The sequence below is a fragment of the Gasterosteus aculeatus genome, chromosome 7 (genome assembly GCF_964276395.1).
Source record: "Gasterosteus aculeatus chromosome 7, fGasAcu3.hap1.1, whole genome shotgun sequence".
NCBI classification, from domain to species: domain Eukaryota; kingdom Metazoa; phylum Chordata; class Actinopteri; order Perciformes; family Gasterosteidae; genus Gasterosteus; species Gasterosteus aculeatus.
The window spans coordinates 21,557,440-21,571,169 of record NC_135694.1 but is presented as its reverse complement, the minus strand read 5'-3'; the positions used below and the strand labels follow the sequence as shown (position 1 = coordinate 21,571,169).

Sequence of the window (13,730 nt, the reverse complement as noted above, 5' to 3'; positions counted from 1 at the left end):
TTGCTTTTACTTGATTTTCGACAGAATTGAGAATTTGATATACCTCGCAGTGTCATTGTATATATTAAGACATGAGGTATACATTTTTATTTGTTTTTATTACATTTTTACCCACAGGCTAAATCAAATTCACTCCTATTCAGCAGCCAAACATCAAAGAGAGGCCGTTGAGGGAACAGTTCCTGTCGTGTTAACAAAAAGCATATGGATGCCACGGGCGGCTCAGTGTGTAAAGTGGTTCTATCGTTAGACACCGAGGATGCCGGTTCCGTCCCCGGCTCTCAGAGTAACAGTGTCAAAATGTCCTTGAGCGGGTCCTGAACTCTGAGGGGCTCCACCGCCGCTTTACAGCAAACAGATGTTGTCAGTGCTTCGGATGGGTTAAATGCAGTGGTCAGATTTCATGTTCATTTTTGGTGATTCAAATAAAATGTTTGTTTTTCTAAGCGAAAAAAGTCTTGCTCGCCCACTATGTGAGCTTCCACAAGTAAATACGTGTAACTGCTTGAGTGTGAAGTTGGCTGTTGCCCTAAAAAGAAAATGTGCAACATTTGCTCGCACAATATAGGAAAGTAGATATGTGGTTGTCCATGCAAAATACCATTATCTCAACAAAGGCTTGGTTGTCTACTGTGAAACAAGTGGCTGGTAATAAAAATGATTCCAACAGATGGGAAGGCGATGAGGAAATGGGGCCATGTCATGTTACAAAAGCGGAGACGGTTGAATGAAGAAAGGCTGACAGAATGCTGAACGTCTTGACATTTGTGGCTAACTTGTAAAGAGGTGGGCTGGAGCTATGGGGGTGGGGGGTGGAGGGGAAGCTGCTACAGCGTGTCAAAAAATGTGCACATCAAGCCCACACTTGTCAAACGGAGCTTGTATAGCAGGTATTAACACAAAAATACACACACAGTTCCACTTGTATAAGAGTATTACAGCCCTCTGTTGCGTACCATAATTACATGGCAGCGAGATACAGTCCATCGTGAAATGTAATTCAATGCATTTGCAACCAGGCAACGCAGTAGGGGAAACACCCAGCGTTCGTTTCGTTTAGGAAATGAGTCAGTTGGTATTTGTAAGTAAAATGAGGTCTATCTTTTAGAAGTACTTTGACTACAGCGGTGCTCCAATAATTCGAGCATGTAGTTTTTGAGTGTGTGTATGTGTGTGTGTCTGCCAGTTACTCCCCTCTGCTGGGTTTTCCAGGATACTGCATCATTTTTTGACTATTAGGAACAGTTACTTCATCATTAGAGTGTAAAAAACAGGAAGGCACAGGGTGCACACACACACAGACGTGCTACGACAACTAACCGGGCCATCAGGATTTTTACGTGGGGCTTCCAAAAGGACAGGCTGGCAAACATGCAAATGCACAACTTGGAAGTATGTCAAGAGACTCAAGGCCGGCGGGTAAAGTGGGGCGTAAAGCTAACTTCTACCAACATTGAATAAAAAAGGAATGCATCCTTCTCGTTCATTCTAGGAGGACCACTGTTTGGGCACAACATGCATTGTGATGCAGAGTGTTCAAGCACATAAAAATCATCTCAGCATGAATGGACTTGCATGACCTGGCTAACATTATGAACATTTAATCGTCAGGTGTTCCTATGTGGATGAGAGTATTTAGCAGCCCTAAAGACTAGCCTCACTACCTCACTCCATCTCTGCTTATTGCTCTGTGGTGAAATGACTATACGGCTGCCTGACTTTGTCCTCATTTGGGAGGTATTTTGGTCTTGCCCTATAAAGAGAGAATTGTGCCTTTTGGGACGGAAAAGGATAAAGCTGGTACTTCAGTCTACAGAACCTCAATATATTGGTGCAAATAACCATTGGGCGGTAATTTGGTCTAAATGTTGCGCAACAGTTGCGCATTTAAAAATGTTAACTTAAGTTACCATACTGGCCTTATAGGATAATGTTGTCACCAAGGATTATATTTTGAAAAGGGGATGTGTTGCATTATACTCGGGAACTAGAGAGATTGCAACCACAGGTGTTCTGCTCGAGAGGACTAAACTCACGATCACAAAGTTAGAATCTTATTTTACAAGGTCTGTATTATGTGTAAGTGAATACTCACATATCTGAACAGGTAATGTCCACTTGAAGGACATTCAAAGGACTTATTATGGCTTCTTTAATACAAAAACGTAGTAATCTGTTTTCCTTTAAAAAATAAGCTGTCAACGATTGTGGTGTTAAAACCCGGTGGATAAAAAGGCAGTTTTAAAAAGGCCGATATTCAAAGAAAATTATCCGTCCCAAATCTGCTGTCAACGAAATCCTGACAGTGTCAAGTCAGGGAGTGACTGAAAACACTTGAAAGCTCGAGGCATTCAAAAACACTCAATGCCCTTATGGAAATATCGTAATATACATTTTTTGGTTCAGTCAAAAAAATTGGGACTTTGCTGAATGTTTCAACAGCTTACATTTTACGATGTACTTTTTAAAATCTTTTAAATGTGTTTTATGAATAATTAGAATAACGATCAGATCAAATAACTTAAATCTCAAATATTGCACTTTTGCCAGGCTAGTAAACTGAAAATGTCTGCATCCCTCTGCAGTCAAACTGCTTCAAACTGATCTGTATGTTTGTCGGTCATCGTCACACACGGGTACCAAAGGTGTAGCGTACCTGCGAGAGCCTTGATGCGCGAGCGCTCGAAGAGGCGCGCGGAGCTGTTCTCATTGTCCCAGTCGGTCTCTGCTGCCAGGTCCCAGCGGTTGTTGATGTCATTGTACTGCTGCTGGATCTCCAAGCTGTCAAAGTCCGTCGGCGAGAGGGTGCTCATGGTGTCGGCGCTGGAGGAAGACGCATTCAACCTGGAGGTTCAGACACGGGGGACAGAGAAGCGGCGAAACTCAGTATGTGGACAGAAGGGACGGGGCGACACGGGGCGACGCGTGGCGGCGGGAGCTTCGGGAGACAGACCCCCTAAAACTTTGCCGAGTTACTGTTGGTTTGTAAACAGAGGCCAGATGATGCTCTGGAACACGCGCTCTCCTCACAGATGCACTCGTGTTTTATAAGATCAAATGACAGTCATATGCAAATAGAGGCCTAGACTTTCCAACTGCCAGAGTGTACGGGGAGATTAAAATGTTGAGGCCTGTGCTCAGCAACTCTCACAAAGTCGCTCGGTTAGAACACCCAGCGATAGAGCACACGTCATCACACACACGCACACACACGGCAACTCCAGTAATAGCATTTTATCCGGAGAGTTGACGGCTGAAACACCGTCAATCGGCACATGCCACCCGCCGACCGGCCGCACACCCTTAATAGTCAAAACCCCACAGAATAAAACACTTAGTTTTATCAGTTGCTGTCCTTGTCCTTGTACCCACTGCTAGCCATGCAACCCCCTCCCACACTATCCTGCTGTTTGTACTAACTCAGCATCCAGTTATAATAACAAAGGGTACCCCCGCTGGCAACATTCAATAGGCATCCTTCCTACACACCGATTCTCAAACCAGATGAGTTAAGGATTTTGCTGGACAATGGTTAGCTTGAGCCAAAAGAAAGTGCATCTTGTCCCCTTTATTCATACTAATGGTTATTGTGCACTTGTAATATATTCTAATATGCCGCTATATAACATTTGGTGTAGTTCACTTAACTATTATGTCAAAAATACAACTTTCAGAAGATCAAAATCTTTTTGATCTTACAAAAGATCACCACACAGGAAAGCATGAATATATTAATAGGTTCTCCACTTTGACATAGATAAAGGGACATAAACCCAAACGTTCAGCGGACGGCACCAGGGAGGTAAATCCGATATGTGTATTTGCATGGATTTAGATGAAAAAAAACAAAGAAGTCCAAATAGATTTCAAATATATAGCAACTCAAAAACGTACCAGACAGATCCTGTCACTGGATCTACATCAAGATTAAACCCCCCAACAGAGAGACCCATTAACTAACTGGGGCCATTTGTATAAGAGCATTGAAGAGATTAATAGACATGGTTGAGTAGTCCGTTTGATAATACCTGTTACTTGTGTCTAGCAGCTGTGGCCGCCTTTTCATTGGGATTTTATTGAGCGCTTACAAAGAGTCGTTTAGTCTTTCCATCATGTCATGATGAGTTTAGATCGGCCGTGGTTAGATTACATGGGGGGGGGGGTTGAAAGAAAGAGATTCTAGGCAACAAACGAGGTGGTGCTGTAAGTGAGATTAAGTAGGCCATCCATGCAACACGTCACACATTAATGAGGCGATGCATTCCTTCTCCGTTCTCATCCTGGAGGTTTGATTGAAAAAAAGGATTACAGCTGCTTGATGTCACGCTGTCAGTAATGTGTCAGCTTGGATGATTCTTGGACTAGTCTGGTCATGAAAGCCCATCCATCCTCTTAATCAAACCCGGGTTGTTGTTTCGGCATTTGGGGCAATCGTGCATTTATTGGATGGCTTCCAGTTTAGATGGTCACGAGAAACAAGTGAGAACGAGCCGGAGGAGATGGAACAAATGTCCACGGCCACACGCTAACTGACATAAACTCACACAAATTAATACTAATTGCTAATCACCCAATCACATGGCCGTATATCAATGCATTTAGGCGTGTAGACGTGATCAAACAGAGCATCAAAATGGGGGGAAAAAGTAGGAGGATATTTAAGTAACTTTGAACGTGTCATGGTTGTTGGTGGCAGACGGGCTGGTCTGAGTACGTCGCAGACTGCTGATCTACTGGGATTTTCACACACACAACCATCTCTAGGGTTTACAGAGAATGGGACGAGAAAGAGAAAATATCCAGTGAGCAGAAGTTGTGTGGATAAAAATACCGTCTTGATGTGAGAGGGCAGAGAGAACGGGCAGAGCGGTTTGAGATGATAGAAAGGCAGTAACTAAGCAGAATAGCATCTCTGAACGCACGTGGAACCTTGAAGAAGACGTCTACAGCAGCAGGAGACCAGACCGTCAGCCAAGAACAGGAAACTAGACTACGATTCGCACAAGGTCTTTAAAACTGGACAATAGAAGATTGGAAAAGCGTTGCCTGTCCGATGAGTCAGTGATTGGTTTGCTGCGACATTCAGATGGTCGGGTCAAAGTTTGGCGTAAGCAACATGAAAGCACGGATCCTTCCTGCCTTGTATTAATGGTTCAGGCTGGTGGTGGTGTAATGGTGTGGGTGTGTTTTCATGGCTAAAAGGCTAGAATTTAGTTAGAAGTCAAATGTATTCCATCCTGCTGGGCAATACAACAGATACCTGAACATTAATGCACCTTACCACTAGTCAAACATGCCGCTCAAATTCTAGCTATACAAAAAAACAAACTAAAAAAACGTGGCAAATCCTATTAGTGGCAGATTAAGAAGCGGCTGGGAATAGAAACTAAATGCAGGGATTAGAGAAGAAGGCAGAACAACGCCTCCACGTCAACCGCAAACCTGTCACCTCCCCACTAACCGGCACCCCAGGAGTTTGCAAATGCCAAGACCCCCTCAAAGTGTGTATGTGTGTAGTCGGTATGTTTTATTCCTTGGTTGAATATAATTTTATGTGATTTATTTGATTATATTGTCCAATTATTGAATTACAATACAATAACCGTACAATTATTGTATGACAGATTATAGATTCTATAATACAATAATTATGGACAATTCACAAACTCAACTTCACCTTTTTACCCTCAGCCTCACCGTGTCAAAGTACCAGGCAAATTGATAAACAATAAATAATAATAACCACAGGCGGGCCCACATCCAGGAAGTGGGAACATTTACATGCGGCTTAAATAACCACCAAACGTCACAACGTGGAAGCAGGAGTCCACAAAGAGCACACACTATCCAGGACACGCCTGGCAGCCATGAAGTCAATGACAATCTGTCTGTGGGAGTGGACCAGGGTGGGGGCTGGAGGGTGGGGTGGGGGGGTGGGGGGTGGGGGGGAACCAGTGTGGTCACAGCAGTCTGGCCGAGGCGAATCGAGGCCAAACCTCCTTTTATTGTCAGGAGGAAGAGGCTCGACTCCGTGTCTGCACTAATCGCCCCTCGATGGATCAGACAAACAATCCCCTGACCTACTACGATACAACCTAGTGCACACACACACACACACACACACACACACGCACACGCACACGCACGCACACCAGCTGACCTATTACACCCTCACCACAGTCAACCTCACACAAACCCAGTGCTTATAAAAAGCCCCACACACACACACACACACACGCGCACAAATCCACCCACTCAGCATGTGCAAATCAGTATTCTGCACACAAAATGGGTTGGTTCAACACCTACATCCTGGCAGCCTGAGTGAAGTACAGTTGCCTCCCAGAGAGAAACAAGGCAAGAGACGGAAAATAACTTCAGAACTCAAACCGTGGTGTGCAAACCTTCAAGTCAAGAAATCCGATGGTACCCCCGAGGCTATTGCACCGCAAACATCACCATTACTGCTCTTATCACGGGGAAAAAAAGACGGGCAGGCAGTCGGACAGAAGTGGCACAAAGGGGGGGCATAAAAAAAAGGTTCCATTAACAAAATCCCCTCAAGGTGAAAAGAAACTAAATTAAAACCCCCTTGCGTGTCCTTCAAATGTCCACATGCGTTACTCTGAGAACATGCAATCGACAAAACCTAATAAGAAAGCTGTATGTGCTGCCGTTAAAATCGGCCTACTACAGTCATAGCTGGACAACGTCGAATGGCTGAGTGGAACCGACAGATCCTCAAGCTGGGTAACGAGGCCTAAACGGAGGCCAGCCTTTTCAACACAAGACGGCACGCTGTCTCCAAAGTCAGAATATGAAAGCGTGACGTGTACCGCAAGTTACTGGGAGTACCGCTTCTGAAAAAGCGATGAGTGAAAGTGGGGCACGGAGAAACGCCTCAGGGCAAAAAACCCGGCCTCTGGCTTGGCCGACACACATCAGAGCTCAAAAGCAGAGCGACACCGGCAGAGAAAGCAAAGCCGCCGCCTCTTTCTGTCTCCGCCATCCCTCAACCCCTCCCTGAGCTGCTTCCCTTTACCCAGCTGGTCTATTTGTCATTGCACCCGTTAATGAGAGAGAGAGCGGAAAAAGAGTAATGGAGCCCACGATCAGTCACCCGCAGGGAATTAGGCCTGTGCACACTTAACCAGCCACACTGTCCCGGTGCCACACACACACACACACACACACACACACACACACACACACACACACACACACACACACACACACACACACACACACACACACACACACACACACACACACACACACACACACACACACACACACACACACACACACACACACACAGTAATGAGCAAACAAAGGAGAGATCTGCCTTTTCAAAAACACAGCTACTTCATATTAAAAATGCGACTGAAAACATATTATTCTTATTGTCCAGCAGCCAAGAGCTTCGCAAAAAAACTTCAAGCTGAGGTGGTACCTCTGTGCTGCCTGCCTGTCACACTCAGACAAGCAATTGGGGGGGGGGGGGCGGGGCAGATCCCAAAATTTCTCGGACAAAGCCTGCACGGGCAAACCAACTCCTGACAAAGGAAGAGTCAGCAGAGAGTTGAGGCCAGCCGTTCGAGCCCTTCCTGTTTGCAGAGACGAGGCGTTGGAGGCCCCTCAGCGGGCTGCTGATCCGGGCCTGAATGCCCCGCTGAATAGAACAGCAGAGGTCCTTTGTTGACCTGTAGCATCACATTGATCAAATACTCAAGCGTCGGGCATGCCTTCCACACATGGACATAGAGATGTCACTTTGGTTTTGGACACCTGGTCTGTAGAGGGCATGATAGCACATCGACAAAATTAAAGTTAAGTTACGCCATAGTCGAAGACGATCAACATTAAAAAACTTCAGGCCCTAGTATTCATTCATTCATACATATCCTGATAATCTTGGAATTTTATGTAAATATGTTAACAATTTGAGGACTGAGAAAAACAGGACCTGAACACATCCAATCTGCATATATGAATCTTTGTCAGTCAGCCATTTTTATTGCAAAGTATTATTTTACACATACAGGAAATTGTTCTCTGCATTTCACCCATCCCACACAGTGGGAGCAGTGGGCTGCCGCAGGAGTATACAGTGTCACACATTACACAGCCAAGCTCTCCTGGAGAATGACCTTTAGTAACCCCACTGATACTAATACTATGCAGGTTTAAATACACGCACCATTGCTTTACTGGGATGTTGAATTACACCGGCTAGGCAAAACATCTTCAAAGCCTTCATCCCACTGTGGAAATTCTTGCCCACCGAAAGCATAATCAGTGTTTCTCCCCCCCACCAACCCTGAAGCTGTCTGGAATAAAACATTTAAAAAGATTAACTCTTCTTCTTCCCCTTCCGGACCAACATGTGCGCAAATATGTCCAATAAGTTGTCCAAACTGTTTGCCCGACTACTACCCCTCCACCACCCTGAAGTTGTCAACTTTGGGGAAACACTGCTCATGCATATCAGCATGTGGTATGTGTATTCATAATCAGGATCAAGCAAAAGTCATAGTGGATGCAGCTCCCGTCTTGCCTCTGCTACTGAATGATCCCGAGCTTAGTCGGCACTTTGAAAAACACTTGCGCCTGAAAGTCACAGTGGCGGCATCAATCTCGAAGGCTGCCAGAAAGCCAAATTAAAAACAGCAGTGAATGAAATATTTCCACAGATCAGGGTAATCCACCGTGGATTGATTCTTGACATTTTTAAACCTACAAGAGCAACAAGTAGGCATTGAAGGCCCCTCCGCTGTGCTGCATGGTTGATTGGAAAGCTCTTTATAACCATCCGTTGATCTCAACCGATCCTAAGAGCTAAACATCAACAGTCATAATGCATGTGAGGGGAGGACAGTTAAGCGTGTGTCAAAAGTGAAATACATCTTTTCTCTTTTGCTTTCCTTTTTGCCCTTGACTTGCAATATGCATCGGCAGATGCATGTGCAAGCCAACCACTCAGTGTGGCTGCTTCGGAACAAAACCAGGAAACACCACTAAACCATTGTTTCTTTTTTTTTGTTGCTAGTAATCTGCCAATAAATGCACATTCAAAAAGGACTTGGATCCCAAACTATCAAATCAGATGTTTTTATGGGTATACAGATAGTGAAATAGTGCTAATAAAAAATGTTGGGATTGCTTGGCATGGCTCTGTAGTTCTCTTTAATAATACATGAAGTATGGTAGTACAAGCGTTCCTGGTGGTTGTGGCTACGTACAGCTCCTGGTTGCTGCCATGTGGGTCCCTGTTAGGAGGGAAGACTGAATTGCCCTTTCTATGGGGGATAAATAATAGTTAAGCACTCTGCTGCTGTTTGGTTATGGATGCAAGACAACTTGCACATTCATGTTGATAACACAAAAAAATAACTGCATGCAAATGAGATGACACAGTTGTTCAGCATGCCAAATGACATGCAGTTCTCGTTTTTATGGTGGAAGATAAAAAAGCGTGTTAGCATCAATGTCACTTTCTGGCCTCCCAACACAGATAAATAAACATTTTACAGCTCCAGAGAGCTGAAGAACGAAGAGGAAGAAATGATCAACAGCCCATCAGAAGGCAGCACTAGTTGCACAAGGCGTATGCTGCTCTACCGACATGCTTCACTGCAGCACAATGAAAGTGTGAATAGCAGGAACTGAAAAAAAAAAAGCTTGTTCAAGAGGGATTTTGAGAATCAGCACTCTGGGGGGGCCCACTTTCACAGCCCCGTTCCATTGTTGTAACGCTGTTCATCTAGCTGGCCACTAACAGCCATAACTCATAAGTCTATCATCACAAACCCAGAGTCTCTACGTCAAAAGGGCATGGAGGCATTTACACCCACAGCCATGAACACAACAAAGACACACAAGGACTGCACAACGGCCAGTAAATTAGTCCAAGCACATCATCATTTTTAAGCACAATTGCACAATGATGTTTTCCTTGTAATCTCCGGTTTGTCTGTTTAGTCATATCACAGCGGGCCTCCCCGGATAGATTTCAGCCACAGCTGTTAAGGGACTTCATACATTTTTAAACGGACTGTTTGCGGCCGGCTTCACCCGTACACACCTAATGCTGCCTGCAGACAAAGCTCCACCAGCATCATTGCAACAACGTCAACAGGAAGGGGGAAGCCATCATGTCGCCCTCCGGTGGTACAATTCCCCGCTTAATGAAACCAGGATTCGCTTGTCTGTGAGGACTTTTGTGGAAATGTAAAAAATTGTTATATTTGATAAATGCATTTTGTTGACTCCAGAGTTACCAAATTGACTAGCTTTGTATGCCTTTAATAACAGGATTCAAAGTTTACTCAAGGTTATTACACATAATTAAATATGGCTAATCTGTGAATTATTGGAGAGGGGTATTTCTTCTACAATGAATGTGTCTAGCAGTTGGAGAAGGTGAAGCTGACCACAACAAAAACTCTTTAAAAGCATGTTAGACTTTGTGCTTCCATATTAATGCCGTGACAATATATTGGGGACGGCGATTGGTGAATTTTATGGAAAGATTCGGTCTAGACTACGTAAAAGCAATGTAGTCTCTGAAACAAATGAAGCAATGTGGATATGATGACCAAGACAGAAGAGGTATTTAAAATATCAGGGCATGTCATTTTTACGGGGCTGATTTGGAGAACTGCAAATTACAATGACATCAGTGGAAAGGAGGCATTAGGAAAACCAGTACAAGTGAGGAAATATGAAATAATTTGACAAATCTAGTCCATAAATTCCAGTTATCTGGCCTCAAAGCCAAGGTGAAAGTAGTGAGAGACAGAGGAGGTATTTTAAATGTTGCAGAATGAAGCCCTGGCTTTCTCTCCCACTCTCTTTAGAATGCAATAAATTGCAGTCATCTGGAGTCTAGATGACTGCAATTTATTGCATTCAGCTTTCAATCAACGTGTGAAGCAGTCCCTGAATATAAAGTGGGCTGGAACCTTGATCTACATTGTATTAAGAGACACTGCCAGAAGATAGAAATAGCGGGCCCCGTACAGTGGAGAGGTTTAGCTTCACAGAACAGCCAGAGCTCTTGTCACCGAACCCCTAACCATTTACTACCTTCTTAGTGCTCCAAGAGTAGTTAAATATCATCAATGTAGACGATTTAGACCGATAGCAGTTTTGCATGAAAGAGGAGCTTTCTATTCAGAGTATCACACCTCTACTCCTTAACTAATGTAATAGTGCTGCAGCTCTTTTTCACTGTAGATTTCAAAGCCAACCTTTGAATACAGCACATTATCTTTTATAACTGGCCTAATCTCAGTCATGGGCAAAAAGTGCCCATCTATTGGACACAAAAAAAAACCTTTTGAAACGGGCTGATCGGAGGGAGTCACTCGTGTATTTCTACTGCCACCATACCATTTATTTCCCTCAATGGGCCGATGCCTCAGGGCTATAAAACATGGCTCTTCTACACGTGGTGGCGAATGTCAGATCTCCCCATCTTCTAAACAAGGAGGTATCTTCGTTCCATAACAACGTGCCCCATTGGACTTGGTGTGTAGAGTGATATTTAGCTCAGGCGTTTACCTGATGCATCCCCGCTATGAATGACTCACGGACGGTGTAGGCCAGGCAGGCACGCAGCCTACAGCCCCATCACAACACACAATGTCGGCAGCAAAAAACATACACACACACACACCCAAACAGCAGCAGCAGATTTACGAGACGCCACATCTCGATTAAAACCACGCACCCACCACGCCGGGGGGGTTCGTGGGGCAGATGTTGGTCGTACAAGGAGGCGCAGACACAAATGTGGCTGCGTTGTGACATCGGTTGAGACAAAGGCGAGAGGAGACAAGACGTGCAGGGGAACGGTTCCCTCCGATAAAGACTCGTCGAGCAAGCTGCTAATTTACACACGCGAATTTATTTGAGCCGGAATCTCTTTTATGAGGTTTTGTGTGTGTGAGGGGGGGAGGGGGCGACGCTATTGTGTGAGATACGGTAACGTATCCGCGGTGTGGACTTGGACGGCTAATGAGTAGCGATGGCGAGCTAACAGCGTTTACCTGAACATCACTCCCCCTCGCCCTGTCTCTCTCCCGTTAGCTGCTACCAGCGGGAAATAATAAAGAGCATCAGTGGAAGAAGAAACAAAAAAGCAGGCTTACCCCTTAGTTTTGTCTCCCGTCACAGAGGTTGTCGATAATGTGGACAACGCGTCGCTGTGATATCTTCCGTTGCTACCAGCGCGTGCGACTGTGAGCTGACGTTAACGTGAGACGCAGCGGTGAAAGAATCCCAGGTAACGCGGGGCAACGGCTTTCCTTTAAATCCGCATCTTCCAACAAAAAAATAAATAATAATATCAACAGCTTTTCCTCCGCGTCGCTACCCGGTTACGAAACGAAACCAGGCTTTTTGCATGAAGCTATATGTAAAATAGGTCGCTTTCACGCAAAGCTGTCAGCGGGGGGAGACAAAAAAAAAGAAATAAGCGATGAAAAGAGCCCGTTTTGAGGCAGGTATGAGACGGATATCCGCAGCAGCTTCTTCCTCCCCCCGTGGCCGAGCATCAGAAGGGCCGTCTCATCTCACTCGCTCCCGTTCAACAGGGAGAAGAAAGAAACCAGTGGACATGGTGGTGGTTAGGGGTGTGTGTGTGGGGGGGGGGTGATGGGTGAGTGGGCGGGTGTGTGGGTGTGGGTGTTGACCCCTCACAGTCACATGAGAAACACATTTTTCAGCATCCTCAAAGATAAGTGTACCATCACTGAGAGAAGCGGATGCTCTGGCCCTCGTCTGGTGCTGTCCCTGGTGCTAAAACTGAATCATTCACATACCCTTTGGTTTTGATTCTCGAGACATCTTTATCTTGCAATCCTGTTAAAATGAATGAGGAAATTCTACAATTGCCAGGCTGGGACTTTTTAGCCTACATTGAATGCATCTTCAATCCACATGGGGTTGCAGCCAATTTGAGCATCCTACTGGTTTCTCCTTTGTAACGATAAAATGAATTCAACACATCAATGTCAGTGGTGTCATTCTTTTTATCCATTTATATTGCGGTCATTGTATTGTAGGCATACATCACATTGTGGAATTACATTATGTGAATCAACACCTTGAGCCTTAATTGAGCCGCAACTTCTTTCAGAAATCCCCAAACCGATTTTTTCAGATGGTTCTCCACTCATTTTAGTATTTTATCTCTAGGAAATGCCATTGCACTGAATTATTCGTGAGACACTTTGCAGCACCTGGTTTGTGAGACATCAAGCAGGTCACCGAGATCTGGGTTATTCATAAAGCCTTGGGAGACTCCTATGCTCTAGAGCCCTGAAGACCAGGGTCTTCCCCTGTGCGTTTCTCCATTGCACAGTAAAGTAAGCGGTGATTCAAAAAGGTCCTGCAATCGAGTCAAATCAAATCTGGAGGGACTCATTCATGCCGTTGGTCTGCAGAAAGGCCCTAAGGAAGGCACCCAAAAAACAAAACTATGACTATCTTTGTGTTGTCTGCACTGTGTGTCATTGGCTGTGCATCTGTGAGCGTAATTAACCAACAAACTGGTGGTGCGAGTTGTTTTTATGGGATGATGGGTCTCATTTCAATGTTTGGCTGCTCAAAAACTTGTATTTCAGTATACATCTGCATCAACGGCCGTGTTCCGGTTGGGTTGGCGTGCAAGGTGAGGGACATATTTAAAAGGGACCTTGTACCTCAAAGATAGTACTGTGGTT

At 44.8% G+C, this 13,730-nt stretch overlaps 1 protein-coding gene across 2 annotated transcripts in view; it reads right to left on the bottom strand.

Annotated features, from left to right (window-relative positions):
• The window catches only part of sptbn2 (spectrin, beta, non-erythrocytic 2), a 43,091-nt gene extending 30,431 nt beyond the window's left edge, over positions 1-12,660 (bottom strand). For both annotated transcript variants that reach the window (XM_040179742.2, XM_078105145.1), the window contains exons 1-2: positions 12,156-12,660; positions 2,657-2,844 (exon numbers count right to left, since the gene is read on the bottom strand). In XM_040179742.2, coding sequence (XP_040035676.2) covers positions 2,657-2,813 — 157 coding nt within the window. In that variant the 5' untranslated portion in view covers positions 2,814-2,844; positions 12,156-12,660. The remainder of the gene's footprint in view (positions 1-2,656; positions 2,845-12,155) is intronic.
• Positions 12,661-13,730: the final 1,070 nt, after the last annotated feature.